Source organism: Cervus elaphus, chromosome 10, assembly GCF_910594005.1.
Source record: "Cervus elaphus chromosome 10, mCerEla1.1, whole genome shotgun sequence".
NCBI lineage: Eukaryota > Metazoa > Chordata > Mammalia > Artiodactyla > Cervidae > Cervus > Cervus elaphus.
The window spans coordinates 23,815,772-23,839,271 of NC_057824.1; the positions used below are offsets into that span (position 1 = coordinate 23,815,772).

At 37.3% G+C, this 23,500-nt stretch overlaps 1 protein-coding gene and 1 pseudogene across 3 annotated transcripts in view; one reads left to right on the plus strand and one right to left on the minus strand.

Annotated features, from left to right (window-relative positions):
* ATF7IP2 (activating transcription factor 7 interacting protein 2) overlaps positions 1-23,500 on the plus strand; it is a 68,571-nt gene that overhangs the window by 35,419 nt on the left and 9,652 nt on the right. For all 3 annotated transcript variants that reach the window (XM_043914298.1, XM_043914299.1, XM_043914300.1), the window contains 3 exons: positions 20,563-20,633; positions 21,823-21,884; positions 22,341-22,407. In XM_043914298.1, coding sequence (XP_043770233.1) covers positions 20,563-20,633; positions 21,823-21,884; positions 22,341-22,407 — 200 coding nt within the window. The remainder of the gene's footprint in view (positions 1-20,562; positions 20,634-21,822; positions 21,885-22,340; positions 22,408-23,500) is intronic.
* Positions 12,764-12,863, minus strand: LOC122702344 (annotated as a pseudogene).

Below are 23,500 nucleotides of genomic sequence, written 5' to 3' on the forward strand. Positions count from 1 at the left end.
AAAGAAAAATATGAAAGAAACAGTAAATATTATTGCAGAGATGATTGGGGTATTATATATATGTAGAAAATCCAACGGAACTTACAGGTAAATTATTAGGATTAATTAGAGTTTAGCACAATTGCTAATATAAGAAAGAAGTTGTATTCCTATATACCAAATATGGGCTTCCCTGATGGCTAAGACAGTAAAGAATCTGCCTACAATGCAGGAGAGCCAGGTTCTATCCCTGTGTAGGGAAGATCCCCTGGAGAAACAAATGGCTACCCATTCCAGTATTCTTGCCTTGAGAATTCCATAGACAGAGGAGGCTGGCAAGCTACAGTCCATGGGGTCGTAAAGAGTTGGACACATGACTGAACGACTAGCACAATACGAGATATAAAAAATTAGGAAATGAAAAAACTTTTAACGTAGTATTAAACATAGCAGGTACCTAGAAATACAATTATCAGGCATGTAATAACTCTGAAGGAAATTACAAAACTTTGAGATATTAAAGAAGAATTCACTGAAGAAATGTACCATGTTTATGCTTTGGACGATGTAGTATTAGAAATTGCTGTTAGGTGAAATGAAGTGAAGTCGCTCAGTCGTGTCCGACTCTTTGCGACTCCATGGACTGTAGCCTACCAGGATTCTCAGTCCATGGGATTTTCCAGGCAAGAATACTGGAGTGGGTTGCCATGTCCTTCTCCAAGAAATTGCTGTTACATTCATTCAAATTAATTTATAGAGTAAACTTTCAGTTTCATAGTGAGCAATTTTATGGAACTTGACAAGTTGATTTAATTCTGAAATGATAAGATAAATGCAACAGATTAAGAGGTCAGGATACCTTTTAAACAGAGAAACAAACTAAAAGGAGTTTGGTATCAGACATCAGGACATTATAAAACTGCAGAAATTAGGATAATATGATATTGGCAAGTGCTGGAATAGAGCTATGTAACAGTATCTGGAAACCTCTACATCGATATATTCGTGATTTGTGTTGGAGATTGTATGGCAGATCATTGGGGAAATGGTTAACTTTTCAGTTCAGTTCAGTCTTAGTCGTGTCCGACTCTTTCTGAGCATGCCAGACTTCCCTGTCCATCACCAATGCCCAGAGCTTGCTCAAACTCATGTCCATCAAGTCGGTGATGCCATCCAACCATCTCATCCTCTGTCATCCACTTCTCGCACCTTCAATCTTTCCCAGCATCAGGGTCTTTTCCAATGAGTCAGTTCTTTGCATCAGGTGGCCAAAGTATTGGAACTTTACCATCAGTCCTTCCAATGAATATTCAGGACTGATTTCCTCTAGGATTGATTGATTTTATCTCCTTGCAGTCCACAGGACTCTCGAGTCTTCTCCAACATCATGGTTCAAAAGCATCAGTTCTTTGGCACTCAGCTTTCTTTATGGTCCAATTCTCACATCCATATATGACTCCTGGAGAAACCATAGCTTTGATGAGACCGGCCATTGTTGGCAATGTAATGTTTCTGCTTTTTAATATGCTGTCTAGGTTGATTGTAGCTTTTCTTCCAAGGAGCAAGCATCTTTTAATTTCATGGCTGCAGTCACCATCTGCAGTGATTTGGGGGCCCAAGAAAATAAAGCCTGTCACTGTTTCCATTGTTTTTTCCCACTTATTTGCCATGAAGTGATTTGACCAGATGCCATGATCTTCATTTTTTGAATGGTGAGGTTTAAGCCAGCTTTTTCACTCTCCTCTTTCACTTTCATCAAGAGGCTCTTCAGTTCCTCTACGCTTTGTGCCATAAGGGTGGTGTCATCTGCATATCTGAAGTTCTTGATATTTCTCACGCCATCTTGATTCCAGCATGTGCTTCATCCAGCCCAGCATTTCGCATGATGTGCTCTACATATAAGTTAAATAAACAGGTGACAGTATACAGCCTTGACATACTCCTTTCCCAATTTGGAACCAGTCCATTGTTCAGTGTCGGTTCTAACTGTTGCTTCTTGACCTGCATACAGATTTCTCAGGAAGCAGGTAAGGTGGTCTGGTATTCCCATCTCTTTAAGAATTTTCCATAGTTTATTGTGATCCACACAGTCAAAGGCTTTGGCATAGTCAGTAAAGCAGAAATAGATGTTTTTCTGGAACTCTCTTGCTTTTTTGATGATCCAACGGATGTTGGCAATTTGATCTCTGCTTCCTGTGCCTTTTCTAAATCCAGTGTGAACATCTGGAAGTTCACGATTCATGTACTGTTGAAGCCTGGCATGGAGAATTTTGAGCATTACTTTGCTAGCATGTGAGATAAGTGCAATTGTGTGGTAGTTTGAGCATTCTTTGGGATTGCCTTTCTTTGGGATTGGAATGAAAACTGACCTTTTCCAGTCCCGTGGCCACTGCTGAATTTTCCAAATTGCTGGCATATTGAGTGCAGCACTTTCACAGCATCATCTTTTAGGATTTGAAATAGCTCAGCTGGAATTCCACTAGCTTTGTTCATAGTGATGCTTCCTAATTCCCACTTGACTTCACACTCAAAGATGTCTGGCTCTAGGTGAGTGATCCCACCATCATGGTTATCTGGGTCATTAAGATCTTTTTGTATAGTTCTGTGTATTCTTGCCACCTCTTCTTACTGTCTTCTGCTTCTGTTAGGTCCGTACCATTTCTGTCCTTTTTAGGGCCCATCTTTGCATGAAATGTTCCCTTGGTATCTCTAATTTTCTTGACATCTGTAGTCTTTCCCATTCTATAGTTTTCCTGTTTCTTTGCACTGTTCAGTTAGTAAGGCTTTCTTATTTCTCCCTGTTATTCTTTGGAGCTCTGCATTCAGATGGGTATATTTTTCCTTTTCTCCTTTGCCTTTTGCTTCTCTTTTTTTTTTTTTTTCAGCTGTTTGTAAGGTCTCCTCAGACAACCATTTTGCCTTATTGCATTTTTTTCTTGGAGATGGTTTTGATCACCACCTCCTATAAAATGTTAAGAACCACCATCCATAGTTCTTCAGGCCCTCTGTCTATCAGATCTGATCCCTTGAATCTATTTGTCACTTTCACTGTATATTTGTAAGGGATTTGATTTAGGTCATACCTGAATGACCTCGTAGTTTTCCCTACTTTCTTCACTTAAGGTCTGAATTTTGCAATAAGGAGTTTGTGATCTGAGCCATAGTCAACTCCCGGTCTTTTTTTTTGCTTACTGTATAGAGCTGCTCCAGTTTCGGCTGCAAAGAATATAATCAGTGTGATTTTGGTATTGACCATCTGATGATGTCCATGTGTAGAGCCGTCTCTCGTGTTGTTGGAAGAGGGGGTTTGCTATAAATGGCCAATAAACACATGACATGGTGCTCATCTTCACTAAGTAATCAGGGAAATGCAAATTAAAACCACATGAGATACCATTTCGTATTGGTTAAGGAAAAGCTTCCCTCATAGCTCAGTTAAAGAATCCACCTGCCATGCAGGAGACCCTGGTTCGATTCCTGGGTCAGGAAGATCTGCTGGAGAAGGGATAGGCTACCCACTCCAGTATTCATGGGCTTCCCTTGTGGTTCAGCTGGTAAAGAATCCACCTGCAATGCCGGAGACCTGGGTTGGGAAGATCCCCTGGAGAAGAGAAAGGCTACCCTTTCCAGTGTTCTGTCCTGCAGAATTTCACGGTCTGTGTGTAAAGTCCATGGGATCGCAAAGAGTCAAACACAACTGAGTGACTTTCACTTTCAAGGAAAAGTAAAACATTTTAAATTCTGACAGTACCAGGTATTGGTGAGAGTTTGCGATAAGAGAATTGGTTTTATTTAATATTTTGTTTTTGGGTGAGTAAATTAGTATAGTTCTTCAGAAAAAAATTTGGCATTATCTAGAAATATTGAAGATCTGAATGTCCTTTGTCCTAAGAGTTTTATCCCTTGATAAATACCTAGCTAGAAACATGTACACGTGTACAATAGGACATATATATATATATTTAGGAATGTTTATTAGCAGAATTTTCCATAGTAGCTAAAAACCAGAAGGAAAAAAGTCCATCTACAGTTTAACAGAAGAATAATTGCTGTAAATCCATATGGTGGAATTCTGTACATTAACAAAAATGAACTACAGTGACATGTAACCACATGAATTATTTCCACAAAAACATGATTGAAAGGAGTATACAAGGAATAGCATGATTCCAATTCAAATGAAGTTCATCCAGCAAAAACTATGTTATTTATGGATTCAGAGGCAGATAGTGAATCTAAAGAGTAAAAAAGGGGATTGGTACCACAAATGCTGTTTATGGAGGAGATTTATGATTCAGGATAGAGGCATGTGGATTTCTGCAGTGCTAATAATTTACAATATATTTATCTGAGTAGGGGCTATGTGAATACTAGCTTTATAATTATTTATTAAGCTGAGCATGTATTTTTAATCTAACCTGAAGATAATTATTAATTAGAAATCTTAGATTATGTTTAATGTAATCTTAACTGCTTTTTGTTGACTCATAACTGTAGTCTTAATACTTGTTTTCTATTTGCCCATTATTTTTGATACTTTTCCCTTATCCGTGTCTTTTTCTCAACTTAACGTGAATTTTGTTTTGGTGAATTTTTTTTTTTTCCATTCCGCATTTCCTCATTAATTACACATCTTTCAACCTTTAGGAAAACACATTTTTCAACCTAAAGGATAACCTTCAGAAGTTTTCCTGAAGATCATGATATGTATTCTTGACTCTATTAGAGTCTGATATGAATTGCTACTTTTACCATTTTATAGGCAGTGTGTGACCTTAGAACACTTTTTAACTCCATTCACTGCTTCCTCGTGTTTGTTTCATGCACTTGAGTTTTACATTATTTTAAATCTCATAAGACAATATCATTACTTTGTACAATCATTCAGTTCAGTTCAGTTCAGTCACTCAGTCGTTGTCTGACTCTTTGCAACCCCATGAATCTCAGCACACCAGGCCTCCCTGTCCATCACCAACTCCCAGAGCTTACTCAAACTCATGCCCATCGAGTCGGTGATGCCATCCAGCCATCTCATCCTCTGTCATCCCCTTCTTCTCCTGCCCCCAATCCCTCCCAGCATCAGGGTCTTTTCCAGTGAGTCAACTCTTCGCATGAGGTGGCCAAAGTATTGGAGTTTCAGCTTCAGCATCAGTCCTTCCAATGAACACCCAGAACTGATCTCCTTTAGAATGGACTGGTTGGATCTTCTTGCAGTCCAACGGACTCTCAAGAGTCTTCTCTAACGCCACAGTTCAAAAGCATCAATTTTCAGTGCTCAGCTTGCTTCACAGTCCAATTCTCACATCCATACATGACTACTGGAAAAACCATAGCCTTGACTAGACATACCTTTGTTGGCAAAGTAATGTCTCTGCTTTTTAATACGCTATCTAGGTTGGTCATAACTTTCCTTCCAAGGAGTAAGTGTCTTTTAATTTCATGGCTGCAGTCACCATCTGCAGTGATTTTGGAGCCCAAAAAAATAAAGTCAGCCACTGTTTCCACTGTCTCCCCATCTATTTCTCATGAAGTGATGGGACCAGATGCCATGATCTTAGTTTTCTGAATGTTGACCTTTAAGCCAACTTTTTTACTCTCCTCTTTCACTTTCATCATTCACTTAAGAGTTCCTCAAATATGATTGATTGACTCTTGAACAGTAAGGGTTTGAACTGCTCAGTCTACTTATATACATGGACATAATGGATTTTTTTCAATAAAAATAGTACCTGTAAGCAAATATGAATTTCTCAGTTTCATTTTTGATGTCTAATGTTAATAATACATATACTATCTATGGTATTTTGTATCTTATAGGACAAATATTGATGTAGGTACTGACAGACAATTTATCTTGTAAACTATGTAAATTTACAGTATCAGTAAATATAGAAGAGTATTATAACTGTATTTTCCTTATGGTTTTCTTAATATTTTCTATAACTTGCTTTACTGAAAGAATACAGTATATAACATACAAAATATATGTTAACTATTTATGTTACCAGTAAGGCTTCTGGTCAATAGTAGTCTATTACTAGTTTTTGTTTTTGTTGTTGTTTAGTCATAAAGTCATGTCCATGTTTAGTCATAAAGCTGAAGGTCACGTCTTTCAACCCCATGGACGGTAGCCCCCCAAGCTCCTCTGTTTATGGAATTTCCCAGGCAAGAATACTGGAGTAGGTTGCCATATCCTTCCTCAGGGGATCTTCCCAACCTGGGGCTCGAATGCAGGTCTCCTACTTGGCAGGCAGATTCTTTACTACTGAGCCACCTATGAGGCCCATTACTAGTTTTTGGGGGAGTCAGAAGTTTATACTTGGATTGCAACTGCAATGGGGGCTTGACACCCCTAGCGCCCTCATTGTGCAAGAGTGAACTGTATTTACCCTTTCTGTTGCTCTTCATTTCTTCCTGTGTTTCCATTAGGGATACTTTTTCTTCTGCCTCAAGAATTCCATTTAATATTTGTTTTTAAAATTCCACCCAGGACATTGTATTTGTCTGGAAAAAAACTTCATATGTCTTTATTTTTAAATGTTTTAACCCGGTATTGAATTATAAGTTGGCAGTTATTTTTAGCACTTTCAAGATGTCATTACCTTGTTTTCAGACTTTTAGAATTGCTATTGAATAGTTAGATATCCATCTTATTGTTCCTTCTTTGAGGATAGTGTGTGTATTTCTGTAGCTGTTTTCAAGATAGTCTGTATATATCATTGATTTTTGTCAGTCATATTCTGTCATGTGGAGGGAAAATAGTTTATCCTGATTGGAGCTCAGAGTTCTTGAATCTGTGACTGCGTGTCTTTTCATTATCTTTGAAAGAGTCTTCTTGGCTGTTCTCCTTTTAGATGCTGGTTTTGCACCATCCTGTCTCTTCTCGCCTTCTGGTATTCCAGTTACATTCTTCTCTGTACACTCCATCTTTTTTGTTCTCTGTGCTATTTTCACTGTTTCCTATTTTATTTATCCTCTCTTCAACTGTATCCAAGTGGCTGTTAAATACTCATGTATTTAGTTCTTAGTTTCAGTTTAATGTTGCAATCTCTTCTTCCCATTGGATTCAATTTTAATAGATTCAAGTAAGTCCTCTGGTGAAATTCTTCGTCTTGTCATCACATGTTGAACATTTTAATTGCTATTATTTTCTGATTTACTTCTTATCACTCATATCTGGGTCACTTTGAGCTCTTTCTGTTTACTGAACAGGTCGTCTTCGCCTTGTTTCTTTTATTTATATACTTATGGCTGCACCGGGTCTTCATTGCTTTGCGTGCACGTTCTCTAGTTGTGGCAAGTGGTAGCTGTTCTTCACTGTGGTCCCCTGGCTTCTCATTGCAGTGGCTTCTCTTCTGGCTCTAGGCCCATGGCCTCCAGTAATTACAGCATGGAGGCTCAGTAGTTGTGGCTTGTGAGCTCTAGAGCAAAGGCTCAGTAGTTGTGGTACCCAGGTTTAGTTGTTCTGCGGCATGTAGAATCTTCCTGGACCAGGCGGGGGTCGAACTCATGTCCCCTGCACTGAGAAGTGGATTCTTATCCACTGTGCCACTAGGGAAGTTCACCCTGTTTCTTATTGCACTTACTGATTTTTTTTTGTTTGAATCTTGGAAATTATGTATTAAAAATTATGGAGGCTCTAAATGATATTATCTTTTATCAGAGTGAATTCACCCTATATTCTGGCAGGAGGCAGAGAGAGGGACACAGCCTCTTTTACTGAAGGTTTTAAAATGTACCCATTAATTCTTTGATAGTCTTGGTGGCTCCAACAACAAAGAATCCACCAGCAATGCCAGAGACCCAAGTTCAATCCCTGGGTCAGGAAGATCCCCTGGAGAAGGGAATGGTAACCCACCACAATATTCATGCCTGGAGGATCCCATGGACAGAAGAGCCTGGCAGGCTACAGTCCATGGGGTCCAAAAATGTTGGATGTGACTGAGCGGCTAATACTTGAACTTTCCCAGTAAAAGGTAGAGCCTAATTCCTGGCTTGGGCTATACTTAGTGACAGCAAATAGGATACAAAAGTAGCAAGTGACATATGTAACTAAATCACTAAAGACATTGTAGCTTTCTTTCTCTTGGACTGCTTGCTCTGGGGCAGGTTACATACCATAATAACATGGGGACAGAATAGGTTTCTTGAGGACATCAAGCGGGCCTATCCTGTCCCACATGGTGAAGCACCTTGCCAGCAACCATGTGAGGAAACCCTTTGAACGTGCCACCCCAGTCATGTATTCCAGTGACTGTAGCCCCTGCCAGCATCCTGACTGTGAGCTTGTGAGATATCCTGAGCCTAACCCCGCCCCCCAACTAGACAGTTCTGTACTTTTCCTGCAGAAACTGTGAGGTAGTAAATGTTATTTTTTATAGCCATTATGTTTGGGGATTAGTTGTTATATAGCAATAGGTAAATAGTACAACATTTCAGTCCAGTTGGGAATTGAGCAGAACTGAGGCTGATTTGCAGTTTTTGGACTCGACTTATTCTCATTTTCCTCCATTGCTGTGGTCCAGCTGTTGTTTTTTTTTCTTTAAGCTGATCTTGGTATTCCAATTTTTGTCTCCCCAATACAATTCACTTTGGTATCAGTCACTTTGTTCTTGGCATCTTTGTATTCCTGTGTGGTTTAGTTGGCAGATGCCTTGAGAGGACATCAGTGGCAAGTGTCTAGCCCACTTCTTTTCAGGATCTTAATAGTTCTTTGTATCCTGGCTTTCGTCAGAGCTTTCTGATGTCTTCAAACAGATATTTTAATTTTTATTTCTTAAAAATTTTTTTAATATAGCTTCTTAAATTGTTCAAACGTGGGACCTCCCTCCATCATAGCTGTTCTACATAGCAATTTGTGTATGTAAATTTTCTATACATAGTAATTTATTTAAAAAATTTTTAGAATATTTAAGAAATAAGGATCTTTTTAAAAAGTAAAGGGAAAATATTGTTCTTTCTATTTAAGACTTTATAATTGTATCTTCTGATACATCAGGTGTTGAAGGAATTAGTGCCACTTCTAACTTTCTGTGTCTATAGTAATGGTTCAATTTAGAAGTTTAAGTATTTTCTTTTTAGAGTGTGAAGAAAAGAAGGCAGTTAACAGCTGAGCCAAAAAGCTCATAGAAGAGAAGGCTTGTGAACCAGAATATGTATCTGATGAAAAAGGAACTTGCTTAAATAGGAAGAAAATGCCTTTATATGCAATCATTTCCAAAGATGAAAAACATCACGGTCTAAGGCACCCAAGAGCAGACCATTTCACCAGTGTTGATGCAACGAAACATTACTATTGTCTAAAAAATAAGCCTTACATTGAACTTTATGTGAAGAAATGTTTGCAGAGATACAAAGGAGAAAATAGTAGTTACCAGCTATAGTATAAAACTTTCCACTGTTTTGTGTGTGCTTCTTCCTATTCATTATTAATACTTATTTAATCTTACATTTATTACATATCTCTCTTTAACCAAGTTTCCTGCCCCTAAAACACTCAACTAGTAAATAAATGACAGAGCCAGGATTTAGACCCATTCTATTCTATTTGTTTTGGGTTGCCACAAACCATACTCATATAAGATATCAAACTTAATAAATATGTGCATTCTGACTGCTCCACTGACCCCATCTATCTCCCTCTCCTTGGTCCTTCCTATTGCCTGAGATTTAACAATATTGAAATGAGGCTAATGAATAACCCTACAATGGCCTCTTAAGTGTTGAAGTGAAAAGAAGACCCACATGTCTCTCTCACTTGTAAGTCAAAGGCTAGAAATGATTAAGCTTAGTGAGTAGAGCATGTTAGAAACTTTGAGATGGCCAGAAAACTAGGCCTCTGGAACCAAACAGTTGGCCAAGCTGTGAATGATGAATGCAAAGGGCCTCTCTCCATCATAGCTATTCTGCATAGCAATTTATGTATGTAAATTTTCTATACATAGTGATTTATTTAATTTTTTTTAGAATATTTAAGAACCTTCACTTAAGCCAAAGCCTAACCCGCAAGGCTCTAACTTCAGTTCTATGCAGGGTTGGAGTGATGATGAGGAAGCTGCAGAAAAAATGTTTGAGAGGTTGGTTCATGAGGTTTAAGGGAAAAACCGCAACATAAAGTGTGAGGTGAAGCAGCAGGTGCTGATGGAGAAGTTGCAGTAAACTATTCAGAAGATCTGCCAAAGATAATTAACAAAGGTGGTAACATTAAACAAAAGTGTAGATGAAGCAATCTTATTTTGCAAGAAGATGAAACATCTAGGACTTTCATAACAGAGAAGTCAATGTCTGGCTTCAAAATTTCAAAGGACATTGTGACATCCTTGGTGGTCCAGGGGCTGAGATTCCAACCTCCCAATGCAGGGGGCCCAGGTTTGATCCCTGGTCAGGGAACTAGATCCCACATGCCGCAACTAAAGTTTGCATGTTGCAACTAAAGATCCTGCATGCTGCAATGAAGACCGAAGATCCAGAGTTCTGCTACTAAAACCCAGCGCAGCCTAATTAATTAATTTATAAAAGTCTGACCTCCTTGGGCCCTTTTAAAAGAAAAATAAAAATTCAAAGGACAAGCTGACTCTCTTTTTTAAGGCTAATGTAGCTGGTGACTTTTAAATTGAAGCCAGTGTTCATTTACCCTTCCAAAAATCTCAGGGCTCCTAAGAATGATGCTGAATCTACTTTGCTTGTGCTGTGTAAGCAGAGCAACAATGCCTGGCTGACAGCATACCGAGGCTTAAATTACTGAATATTTTACTCAACTGCATGTTTGAGATCTGTTGCTTAGAAAAAAGTTTCCTCTTAAAATTTACTGCTCATTGACAATGCACCTGGCCACCCAAGAGCTCTGATGGAGATGTACGGTGGGATTAATATTGTTTTCATGCCTGCTAACAGAACATCTTTTCTGCAGCCCATGGATCGATCAAGGAGTAATTTCAACTTTCATTATTTTAAATACTTTGTTTAGCTATTGCTGCTATAGATAGTGATTCCTGCAATGGATCTAAGCCAAGTAATTTGAAAACTTTCTGGAAAGGAATTACCATTCTAGATACATTAAGAACATTCATGATTCATGACAAGAAGTCAAAAGGTCAACATTAACAGAAGTTTGGAGGAGGTTGATTTTAAATTTCATGGATGGCTTTGAGGGGTTCAGGACTTCAGTGGAGGAAGTAACGGTAAATGTGGAATAGCAAGAGAACTAGAAGCGGAGCCTGAAGATGAATGCATTGCTACAATCTCATGATAACCTTTGATGGACAAACAAACAAATTGGTTTTTTGAGATGGATCTGTTCTTGTTGGAGATCCTGTGAAGACTGTTGAAGGGACAACAAAGGATTTAGAATATTACATAAACTTAGTTGGTAAAGCAGTGACTAAGTCTGAGAAGATTGACTCCAATTTTTAAAGATGTTTTTCCATGGATAAAATGCTAATGCAACAGAAACACCAGTCGCTTTGTGATGGGATGAGTTAATTCATGCAGCAGATTTAACTGATCTTAAGAGGTTGCCATAGACACCCCAGCCTTCAGCAACCACCTGATCGGTCAGCAGCCATCAGCATCAACACAAGATCGTCTGTTAGCAAAAAGATTACAACTTACTGAAGGCTCACATGATGGGTTAGCATCTTTTAGAAATTAAATATTTTTAAATAAAGGTATGTACTTTTTTGGGGGGGACATAATGCTTTTTCACACTTAATAGACTACTGTGGCATGTACAGCACAGTATAGTATAGTAAACATAACTTTTATATGCACTGAGAAATCAAAAAAATTCATGTGATCTACTTTATTGAGGTATTTGCTTAATACTACTATGGTCTGGAATCAGACATGTGATGTCTCTGTGGTATGCCTGTGTTCGATTTAATTGTTTCCTTCTGCTGCTGCTGGTGCTAAGTCGCTTGGGTCATGTCCGACTCTGTGCGACCCCATAGACGGCAGCCCAACAGGCTCCCTCGTCCCTGGGGTTCTCCAGGCAAGAACACTGGAATGGGTTGCCATTTCCTTCGCCAATGCGTGAAAAGTGAAAGTGAAGTCCATCAGTCGTGTCCGATGCTTAGCAACCCCGTGGACTGCAGCCTACAAGGCTCCTCCGTCCATGGGATTTTCCAGGCAGGAGTACTGGAGTGAGGTGCCATTACCTTCTCCAGGTTTCCTTCTAATAATGAAATTAAATACTTTTTTATGTTTGGTAGTAATTTGGGTAACTTCTTTCATTAAGTTTCTCTAAGACTTTTGTATGTTTTCCTTTTGGGTTGCCTGTCGTAAATTTTTGGTCAGATTTATTTAACAAGAATATCTTTTCCCTTTCTAAGTCTTTCCACTTCTCCAGGCAAGAATACTGGAGTCAGTAGCCAATTCCCTTCTCCAGGCTTAGAGATTTTCCTGGATTTTCAGCTTTTCAGATTTTCCTGACCCAGAGATCAAACCTGGGTCTCCTGCATTGCAGGCAGATTATTATTTTTCTGATAAATGTTCCATCTGGTTTTAACTGTTTTCTCTATCTTTACTCAATATTTTTAAAACTAACTTTCATAGTTTTTTTTTTTTATGTGCTTGTTTTATAACTCCAGTATCACAATCATCTGTGTATATGTTTTTCTCTCAGTTTCCAGTCATTTGATTCTGTCAAATGTACTTGATAATTTCTGAAGAATTGGTGAGGCTCTGGATAATATCTTCCTATAGACAAGATTTATTCTGTCCTCTGGCAGATAGAGTAGGGCCTGGTCAACCTAATCTGCTCAAAGAATGGTGTAAATTCAGGCCTGTTGCTTTGGTTAGTCTCCTTCTACATCTAGTTCACTCTGACTTTGCTAATCTTCTCTGTATCATTCCAATTTTAGTATATGTGCTGCCGAAGCAAGCACTCACTCTGACTTTGAAGATGTAGCCAGCTCTTAGTGGATTCCAGCTGAAAGCGTGTAGTGCTCACCAGGGCCTCTCCTCTTTCAGTTCAGTTCAGTCACTCAGTCGTGTCCTACTCTTTGCGACCCCATGAATCACAGCACACCAGGCCTCCCTGTCCATCACCAACTCCCGGAGCTTACTCAAACTTATGTCCATCAAGTCGGTGATGCCATCCAGCCATTTCATCCTCTGTCGTCCCCTTCTCCTCCCGCCCCCAATCCCTCCCAGCATCAGGGTCTTTTCCAATGAGTCAACTCTTCGCATGAGGTGGCCAAAGTATTGGAGTTTCAGCATCAGTCCTTCCGATGAACACCCAGGACTGATCTCCTTTAGGATGGACTGGTTGGATCTCCTTGCAGTCCAAGGGACTCTCAAGAGTCTTCTCCAACACCACAGTTCAAAAACATCAATTCTTCGGCGCTCAGCTTTCTTCACCTTACCTCCCCAAACCAAAATTTCAATGTGATTGACAAAAATTTTACTCTGCTTTTTAAAGTCTTTCTGCTTAATGTCTTAGACTCTTAAATAACATTATGTTTGATCTACTATAGCAGCAAATAAAGATATTAAAAATAGTAGAGATATCAAATGAAGCATTTTGAGCTTGAGAAGAGAATTTTGTAATGTAATGAATATCTGAAAAGAGTTGCTTATAGTTTTTTGTAGTTAAGCAACAGAATTAATACAGCTATTAGTCTTCCATACACTATATGACTAGTAGAAAGAAATATATACAAAATAAACTTTGTAAGTTTTGTTCAAGGCCAAAAATGAGTAGAAGAGTAAAATATCATTGATGAAAAAATTTGGATCTGAACATTTTTTATTTATTGAACTTAGAAATAATAGCTTTTGTCAGAATCTCTTATTGAAAATTTTGGTATAGAAATTATTCAAAAAAAATTATTCAATTAAATCTGGGTTTAAAAGTGTACTTAAAAAACAGTTGATTTCACAGAAGTGGAAATCACTGTATGGGGAAACATCTCCTGTTCATGAAGTATTAACTGCTAAAGGAATTGTTCTTTTGTTGTAAACATCCAGAAGACTAGACCAAAGAAAAAAATTGTGTTCAGACATTGTTCAACAAGGAACACAAGACTATGATCCCTGTGAGAAAGGAAACCAATGAAATGCACCAAACAATTATGCCAACTCTGCCTGGAGGCACTTCCCAAGTTGAAAAACAGGGGTGGGAGGAGTCCAAACAGCCTGCCTGGTCTTGGTACATTTATCAGATATTGGAGGATCTGAATTACCTAGAAGTTTTGAGGCAGAACAATGAAGAAGAGGTCATTGCATAAAGGCAGAACTTAGTCTGCAAAGGGAACCTATCAAATCTTTGGGTGATCACAGATCTATACAAGCCAAGAATAGAAAAATGAGAGGGTTGGGTAAGGACTAATGTAAGGAAGAGAGCCAGACACTTTCTGGTGATTGCACAGAGCTGGGAACATTCTTTCTTTCTCACTGGCTATAATGAAGAGACTTAAGTGGAACAACAGGTCGAGAGTTCTTGGACGTGTATAGCTGTAGTGAGCTCAATTAGTTCTAGACTAAAAGACTGCAATAGACCTATCCCAAGAAGCTAAAAGGACTCAAAGGAGTCAAACTAATCCTCAGTAATTTAACTTTATGTGAGAATAAAGTCCAACACACTGATGGAATGAAACATCGTACAACAGTGTAAATTTTACAGTGTCTGACATCTGCTAGAAAATTACTAGGCATGCAAAATATGAAAAATATAACCTGTAACAAGGAGAAAACCAAAATGATAGAAAGAAACCTAGAATTAACATGGTTGATGGGCTTACCAGAAAACAATATAAAACAGCAATTATGTATTCTTCATAGCCAGCAATATAGAACAAAATGTCAACATGACGGGAGAAATAGAAGATATTTTAAAAATGCAAATGTACTTCTAGAGATGAGAAAGACTAAATTGAAAAGTACATTGGATAGGATTAATAACAAAATAGATAACTACTGACTTTTTAAGAATCAGTGAAATAGCATTAGAAACTGTTCAGACAAAAGCATGAGGAGAAAAAGCACAGAGCATGAGGAACTTGAAGAATAGTATCAATCAGTCTAATATATATATATATATATCATTGTAGTCATCACTAGGCAGGAGGCAGGAAAATATATCTAAAATTTTTCCAAATTTGATGAAAATTCTAAACCCATAAATAGAAAGGAACAAAGGTTAACAAACCCAAGAAGAAGAAGCAAAAGGAAAGCACATCATAACCAGATTGCTAAAAATCGGTGTTGACAAGGAAATCTTAAAGCAGCCAGAGAGAAAAGACACGTTACATGAAAGGAACAAAAGTAGGATGTGGATTCTCACTGTAAACTTTTCAAAACTTTAAAGATGTTGAAAACAAGACATCTCTAAAGTACTGAAGTGGAGCGACATCTCTAATTGATTAAAAGAGAAACTGTCTCAGTTTCTGCAGTTCTGTACTCAGTGAAAATATCTTTCAGACATGTACAGGAAAAACAGACTTTTCACACTAAAAAAAAAAGTGAAAATACATCAGCAGCAGACCTGAATTACAGGAGTGTAAAGGAGCTTCGTCAGGTAAAAGGAAAATAATACCAGATGGGAAATTGGATCTCTGCAAAGGTAAAGTAATGAAGAGTGCTAGAAGTTATAAATATGTGGATAAATATATTTTATTGTGTTTCTATATAGGGTATCTATGTGTGCTCAGTCATGGACTATAGCCTGCCAGACTTCTCTGTCCATGAAATTTTCCAGACAAGAATACTGTAGTGGATTGCCGTTTCCTGCTCTAGGGGATCTTCCTGACCCCGGGATCGGACCCACGTCTCTTGCATCTCCTGCATTGGCGGACAGATTCTTTACCACTGCTCCACCTGGGAAACCCCGTATAGGGTCTATATCTGTGTATATATCACACCGTTCCTCTGTACTATGTGGTGTGTGTATATATGTTACATATAATACTGTTTTCTTATAGTATTTCTATATACAGGCAATAAACAATTTAAAATTTTAAATTAGTGCCACTTATGAATATAACGTCATCAAAGAATGTGATATAGGCTTAAGTTACCAGAATATATATACACCTAACTTCAGAACTGTAAAGCAGACTTCAGATTTCTGGTCTGGCTTGTGAGGTGTCATCACTCCATGCTAACAAGTAAAAAGTTGAACAAACTGAAAAAAATCAACCACTCGTCTTTGATTCACCATAGAAGTAAAGTCATTGAGCAAACTACTGCCCCTCAAATTGGAGAGAGAAACAGGCAGAAATGGAGAATCAAAACTTCCTGGAATGGATCAGAAAGAAACCTCCACAGCAACCACTGCTGGGGTAGGGAATCCCAAATTGTAATTGCTAAAGGCTCAGGGAAATCCCAGAGTTAAAAACTCCAAGGAAGGGGGAAGGGGGGCAGTGTCCTGGTATTGGAGAAGACACGGTTTTGTGAGTTTTACCTATACGAGCTCTACTGATCTTCACTGGAAAAAAAATCTTTCATGCTTCCAGCAATGGGCAAGGTAAAAAGAAGCTTTTGAATAGGCCTACCCTCAGGAGAAACAATTACCAGAGACTAACCTACGTGGGGGAAAGAAAACATCCAACATGTGCTCCCTTTAGCATTACACATGGAGGAAGAGAAATAGCCAACTCCAGCCCCCTCTGGCCATCCTGTCCCACCTAAGAGGGTGGTGGGGACAGAGATGCACTAGTGAATTTCACATTCCAGGGGCACAGGCTCACTAAAAGACAGGCCTAATCATAGGAAAAGTAGAGTGCCTCTTCTTCCCACACATTTTACCATTGAATTACTGAAGGCCTGTTTACCATACATAGTTCCTTTTAACCAGTACATCATGTCTACCTTTCAACAAAAAAATGACCAGACTAAAAAACAAAAACACAATTTGAAGATAGCAAACGAGCATCAGAACCAGAGTCAGATATGGCAGGAATGTTCAAATTATCAGACCAGGAATTTTTTAGAAACTATGATTAATGTACTTTAATGGAAAGAGACAAAATCCAAGAACTCGTAAACAGAGAGATAGATATTCTAAGAAAAATGCTTGAGATGAAAACTACTGACAGAATTGAAGAAAGCCTTTTATGGGCTTATTAGTTAGACATTGCTGAGAAAAGCAATGACTGACTTTAATAATATGACTAAGAGGGAAAAAAAGTGACAAAACAATAACAACCCAGAATATCCAAGAACTCAGGACGCCTACCACAAAGGGAGTTACAGATGCATAATGGGAATTCCAGAAGGAAGAAAGAAAGGAACAAAAGCAGTGTTTGAAGTAGCAGTGACTAAAAATTTCTCCCAAATAAACATTAGAGACCAAACCACAGATCCAGGGAACTCACAGAACACCAAGCAGGGTAAATACCAAACACATACATCTAAACATAATTGAAACTTCAGAAAATTGAAGCTATCTTGAAAGCTAAGGAAAAAACACCTTGTCTATAGAGAGCTAAGGTAAGAGTTATATCAACTTCTCCTTTAAGCTATACAAACAATAAGAAAGTAAAGTATTTCAAGTGTTATGAGAACAAAATTTACGAACCTAAAATGCTTTGCATTGTAAACATCTCCTTCAAAGTTGGAGAAATAGACCTTCTCAGACAAAAATTTAGGGTATTAGTTGCCAGTAGATCTGCTTTAAAATTCTTCATAGAGAAAGAAAATGGTATGTCAGAAAATCAGATCTACATAAAGAAGAGGAATAAGTGAACATAAAGTAGAACCTTTTATTTTTCTTCTGCTTAGTTGATTTAACTGATGAGTTCAAATTAATAGCAACAGTGTATTTGATTGTGTATGCATGTGTGTGCTCATTAACACACTTACTATAAGTGAAATGAATGGCAGCAGTGATTCAAGGAACAGAAAGAGGAATTAGGAATATTTTATTATTATAAGGTACTTGTAGGGGCTTTATCAGTGACTCAACAGAAACGAATCTGCCTGCCATGCAGGAGACGCAGGTTCAATTCCTAGGTGGGAAAGATCCCCTAGAAGAGGAAATGGCAACCCACTCCAGTATTCTTGTTGGGAAATTCCATGGACAGAGGAGCTTGATGGGCTACAGTTAAGGGGTCGCAAAGAGTCAGCTGTAACTGAGTACGAAGGTACTCCTTGTGAAGCAATCTAGTATTTATTTGACAACTGGCTTGGATTAGTTGTCAATGTATTTTGCAAACTCTAGGGCAGCCACTAATTACAATAGTATAGTATGCTAAAAAAGGAGAGAAAATAGAATCATATAAAATGTAGTTTTAATCATAATTGCCAAAACTTGCCCCAGGATGTCCTTCCGTAAGTGAATGGATAAACAAATGTGGTACATTCAGACAATAGAATACTATTTAGTGCTTAAAAAAAAAAAAGAAAGAAAGAAATGAGCTATCAAGCTATGAAAAGACATGGAGGAAACTTAAATGTGTATTTTTAAATGAAAGAAGTCAATCTGAGAAAGCCGTATACTGATGATTTCAACTACATGACATTCTAGAAAAGGTAAAACTATGGAGATAGTAAGAAATCAAATGTTGCCAGAAGTTAGTAGGGAGGGATGAATAGGCAAAGCAATGGGGATTTGGGGGCAGTGAAACTATTTTATATTATACTGTAATGGTGGATACTTGTCATTGTACATTTGTCAATATCCATAGAACATCCTAACACTAAGAGTAAATGCTACTGTGGGACTTCCCTGGTGGTCCAGTGGCTGGCTGTGCTCCCAATGTAGGGACCCCGGGTTGATCCCTGGTCAAGGAACCAGATCCCACATGCCACAACGAAGAGTGCAGTGCCTATGCCACAGCTGGAAATCCTGCCTGCCACAACACATATATATATGTGTGTGTGTGTGTGTGTGTATATACATGTATATATATATATATGCCACAACTAAGACCCCATGCAGCCAAATAGTTTTAAAAGAGAGTGAATGCTAAACTATGAACTTTGGCGATAGTGGTAATGTTAGCATAGTTTCAGCAGTTGTAACAAGAGTACCGCCGTGGGAGGTTGTGTGTGGGAGGGGTTAGGGGGTATATGGGAAAACACTAGTTTCTACAACTTTATTATAAATGGAAAACTGCTGTTGGAAAAGTTATTTAGTAATTTTTAAATGTACAAAACATTACTGAGACAAAGGAGGTATAAATATATAGTGAGATGCCATGTTTACAAATCATAAAATTCATGTTGATGTCACTTCACCCAGATTGTTGTATATATTTAGTGCACTCTTAATCAAAATCTTGGCATCCTTTTCTGTAGAAAGTAACAAACGGATCCAAAACTTGTGTGAAGTGTTTCCTTGGTGCCTCAGTGGTAAAGAATCTGCCTGTCAGTGCAGGAGACAATGGATTCAATCCCTTGTCCAGAAAGATGGCACATGCCGCAGAGCAATGAAGCCCACACACATACCACAAATACTGAACCTGTGCTCTGGAGCCCAGGAGCCGCAACTACTATGCCCATGTGCTACAGCTTGTGAAGCCCTCATACCGTGGAGCCTGTGCTCCACACCAGTGAGACGCCCATGCACCACAACTAGGGAAAAGCCTGTACAGCACTGAAGACCAGCACAACCAAAAATAAACTAACAACAACAACAAAAAGCCTGTGTGAAAAGCAAAAGACCTAGAAGATGAAAACAGTGTTATAAAAGAATAACATTGGAAGACATACACTACCTGAGTTTGACTTACTGTGAAGCTATAAGAATTAAGAGAATGGTGTTGGCATGAGGAAAGAAATATAAATCAATGGACAAATTAGAGTCTACAGAGAGTCCATTGGTTTTCAATGACGTTGCCGAAATAATTTAATAGGGAAGAGGTAGTCTTTTCAACAAATGTTGCTGGAGTAACCAGAGGGGAAAAGTGAACCTCTTACAACGTATACAAAAATAACTTGAAATGAATCATAGATCAAATAGCAAAGCTAAGAATTAAAAGCATCTATAAGAAAATGGCACAACCTTGTGTACTAGTCATGTGAAATTCATGTAGCAAATTAAATTGGCTTACTAAAATTTGTGTTAAGATTTTCTTAACAAAAATTCCAATTTTAAATGTCAGTGTCAGATTCAAAAAAGTGCAGTCAGAGTAAAATGGAGCAGAAGACAGTCTTCTGACTCAGAATATTCTGTAACTAGAATCAGCATCATTTATCATCCTTTCCTCAGTTTCTTTTGTGTGGTAAATGTTGCTACTATAGTAATATAATGTAACAATTTTTTAATATATTTTAATACTTCTTCATCTGTAACAAAGAGCTTAATTTATTTTTACATTGTTTCATTTTCATGAAGGCAGATATGTGTGCTAGAGTGACATTTGTATATTTTGTACATGTACAGATATCATATACTTATAGATTATACATTTGGCTTTATTGTAAATGAATCTCTACTAAATTTTAAGGATTTCTACTAAATTCATTGTGTATTGTGAACTTTTGATTATATAAATAATTGGTTATGCCCAGGGTTTCTTGGGTACTTGGTTAATCATCTTCATTCTGACCCCCCGTATCAGTTATGAAATGGTAAAATAGAATAATTATAACCATTGATTACATGTCTCAACATAATAATACATGTTTGTTTCATTTAAGTAACGATGATGTCCTATTGATTTCTGTGGAAAATCTTAATCTGAAAACTCCAGTTACATCAAATCTAACAGGTATGTTAAGTTGATTAAAATATGATCTGTCAAATCGGAAAGCCTCAAATCAGTATTTGTTTAAAACAGACTTGAAAATTCTACTCTCAAAAAATGTTTAATTTATGTCTGTGATTAACCTGAATAAATCAGTTGATTGTTTAATAAAGTTGAGGTTCTTTTTAACCTTGTGTTAATCAATTTATGGCCTTTTCTTTCTTTACTTGTTTCTTTCTTTACGTGTGTTGAATGGCTTTATAAATTATAAAACTACTTACCTTTCATATCTGTTATTTGTACTTGTTTGCTCTGGTCTTGGTGGTGGTAGTGATGTACTTAGGATTTAAAGTTTGGCTAATCTGGGACTTCCCTGGTGGTTCAGTGGTCAAGACTGGTCTCCCAATGCAGAGGGAACAGGTTTGATCTCTGACTGGGGAACTAAGATCCCACACGCTGCACAGCACAGTCAAAAAAAGCAAAAAATAAAGTTTGGCTAATCTCTGGTATCTTTGATTTTTTTAATTTTAAAAAATAACACCTATGTTACTCTTTAGAGTTTCTCATTATACTTAGGTAAAAATCTTTAACCTTAGATTCCCAATCAATTTCCTTTCCCTTAAAATAGCTATCTTGTTGGCTCATAATTTCTTCTTCAAAATTCCCCATTTTGTTTTCATTTTTAGTATATATTAGAGAATTTAATTTACATCTTATTTTCAGAAAACTTTATCTCCACTTACATAACTACTTAATTGCCCTCATGATTTGGGCTGTTAAGATTATAAATCAGATAGTTAAGGGATATTACACATTTATCTGATGCCTTTACTGGTTCTATGAAGAATCCTCTTCAGCCATTGCAGGTGGTCTAATCTAAAGATACTATAAATTTTAAAAATGTGTACATTTCCAAGTTTATTTCCTCAAATGCTACAGTAGTTTACAGACAGATACTCAAAAAAGCGTTACTAATACAGTTGTAAAGGTACCAAAGGACAAAACCTTTTGAACCAAAATTAGGTTTTGCTTTTTTTGGACTGGTTTGTTGGTCTTTGGAATGAGTCAGTTGAGTTACAATTTTTTATGATTATATAATGGTTAGTTAGCATCCCCATTATTATTGTTTCAGCATTTGTATCTTATAAGGTCCATAAATATTTAATAGTTAGTAAACTTGTCAAATGTTCATATTTTAATAATTTTCTTTCAGCTACTGGAAAAATTACATCAGGAAATTCTAACAATTCAGCTGATGCTGAAAAGAGAGCTATGGTAGGTAGCAAACATTGTCTCTGAATATTATTTATTTGAATATGTTAGTTCTAGGAACTTTAGTGTTGCTACATGTTGGATGACTCATCTATGTCATTCATTCTTTGGGAGAGTCATTCTCTGAGAAATTAATATCTGATTAGCTAGCATGACCAGGTTCCAGTCCAGTTTAAACATTAAAAAGCAAACAGCTAATGATAAACATGTTTCACAACTGTATTTATTACCAGATTAAATCATTTAGACTCTCCTTAGTCATCCTCACAGAAACTGGATAGTATTTTACAAGCTTCTCTTTCATAGTAGAGTTGAACTAAACCATAAAACTTAAAGAATGTTCAATCTCTAGCTTATAAATGGTAATTTGAAATAACGTGTTTTATTTTATTTTTTGTGTGTTTTATTTTTTAAAAAACATTTTCTGTTGAGGCACAATCATTTTTAACAACTTTCCAGGCTATAGAGAAGAAACATGATTCTGTGATTGACCTGACAAAAGAAGACCTGTCAAACTGCAACACAGGTAAAGGATTTTTCTTTTTCAAGAAAGTAGGAAAGGGTAACAACTCAAAATACGTTTGACCCATTTATGAACTTTTTTGTGTGTGTTAGTGTACATTAATTTTATCATGTGTAGATTTGTGGAGCTGCCACTACAATCAAATTACACAACTCCAAGTTTCCCTCATACTACCTGTAAGGATTTTTTTAGGATTTTCCCCCAGTCCCTAAACCCTGGCAACCACTAATCTGTTCCTCACTATTATATTGTTGTGTGAATGTTATATAAATGTGATATAATATGTATCCTTCTTTCACTCATCGTCATTTCCCCCAAGGGTCATCCAAGTTGTTGAGCAAGTATTCCTTTTTTTTTTTTTTTTTTAAGTATTCCTTTTTATTGCCGAGTAGTATTCCATGATGTGAATGTGTAGTGATTTATCCATTCACTCATCTGGGTTGCCTGGGGCTATTGGAAATCTCTGTTTTACCTGTGAGACACCCCTGTTTTCCTTAAACAATAGTGGCTATGAGAGGATGCCAGGGCATAACCTGAAAATGTGACAGCAGGGCCCTGTTTCTCAGATTTAAACAAAGAGAAGTGAAATGCAGTGTTCTAGGGCTGCTAATAAATTACAAGGTTTCATCTCCTAATTGCACTTGTGTGTTTATGGTACTATTTTGATGAAATATTTGAATTCCACTTATTAGGATTGGTAAATTATGTAATACTTAAAAGCAGAGATTACTATATGAACTACACAGTCCAGTTCATTCTCCCATCACAACTGTGGATCCAAACAAAGGTTGAACTATTGAAATCTTCAGGAACTTCATGATAGAATCAAAAAACCCTTCAGTTTCCAATTTCAAAAAGATTAAAATGAATTGGAGTCCATAATGAATCTGGTGTATATTTTTGTCTTTAGAGTAAAATCCAAATTCATTAACAAGATATACAGAATTCTTTTATTAAATATCTTTAATTTTTTTTTAATTTTTAAATGGTAGATAATTGCTTTACAGTGCTGTGTTGGTTTCTGCCATACAGCAGCATAAATCAGCCGTAAGTATACATATGTCCCCTCCCTCTTGAAAGTTCCTCTCGCCCTGTA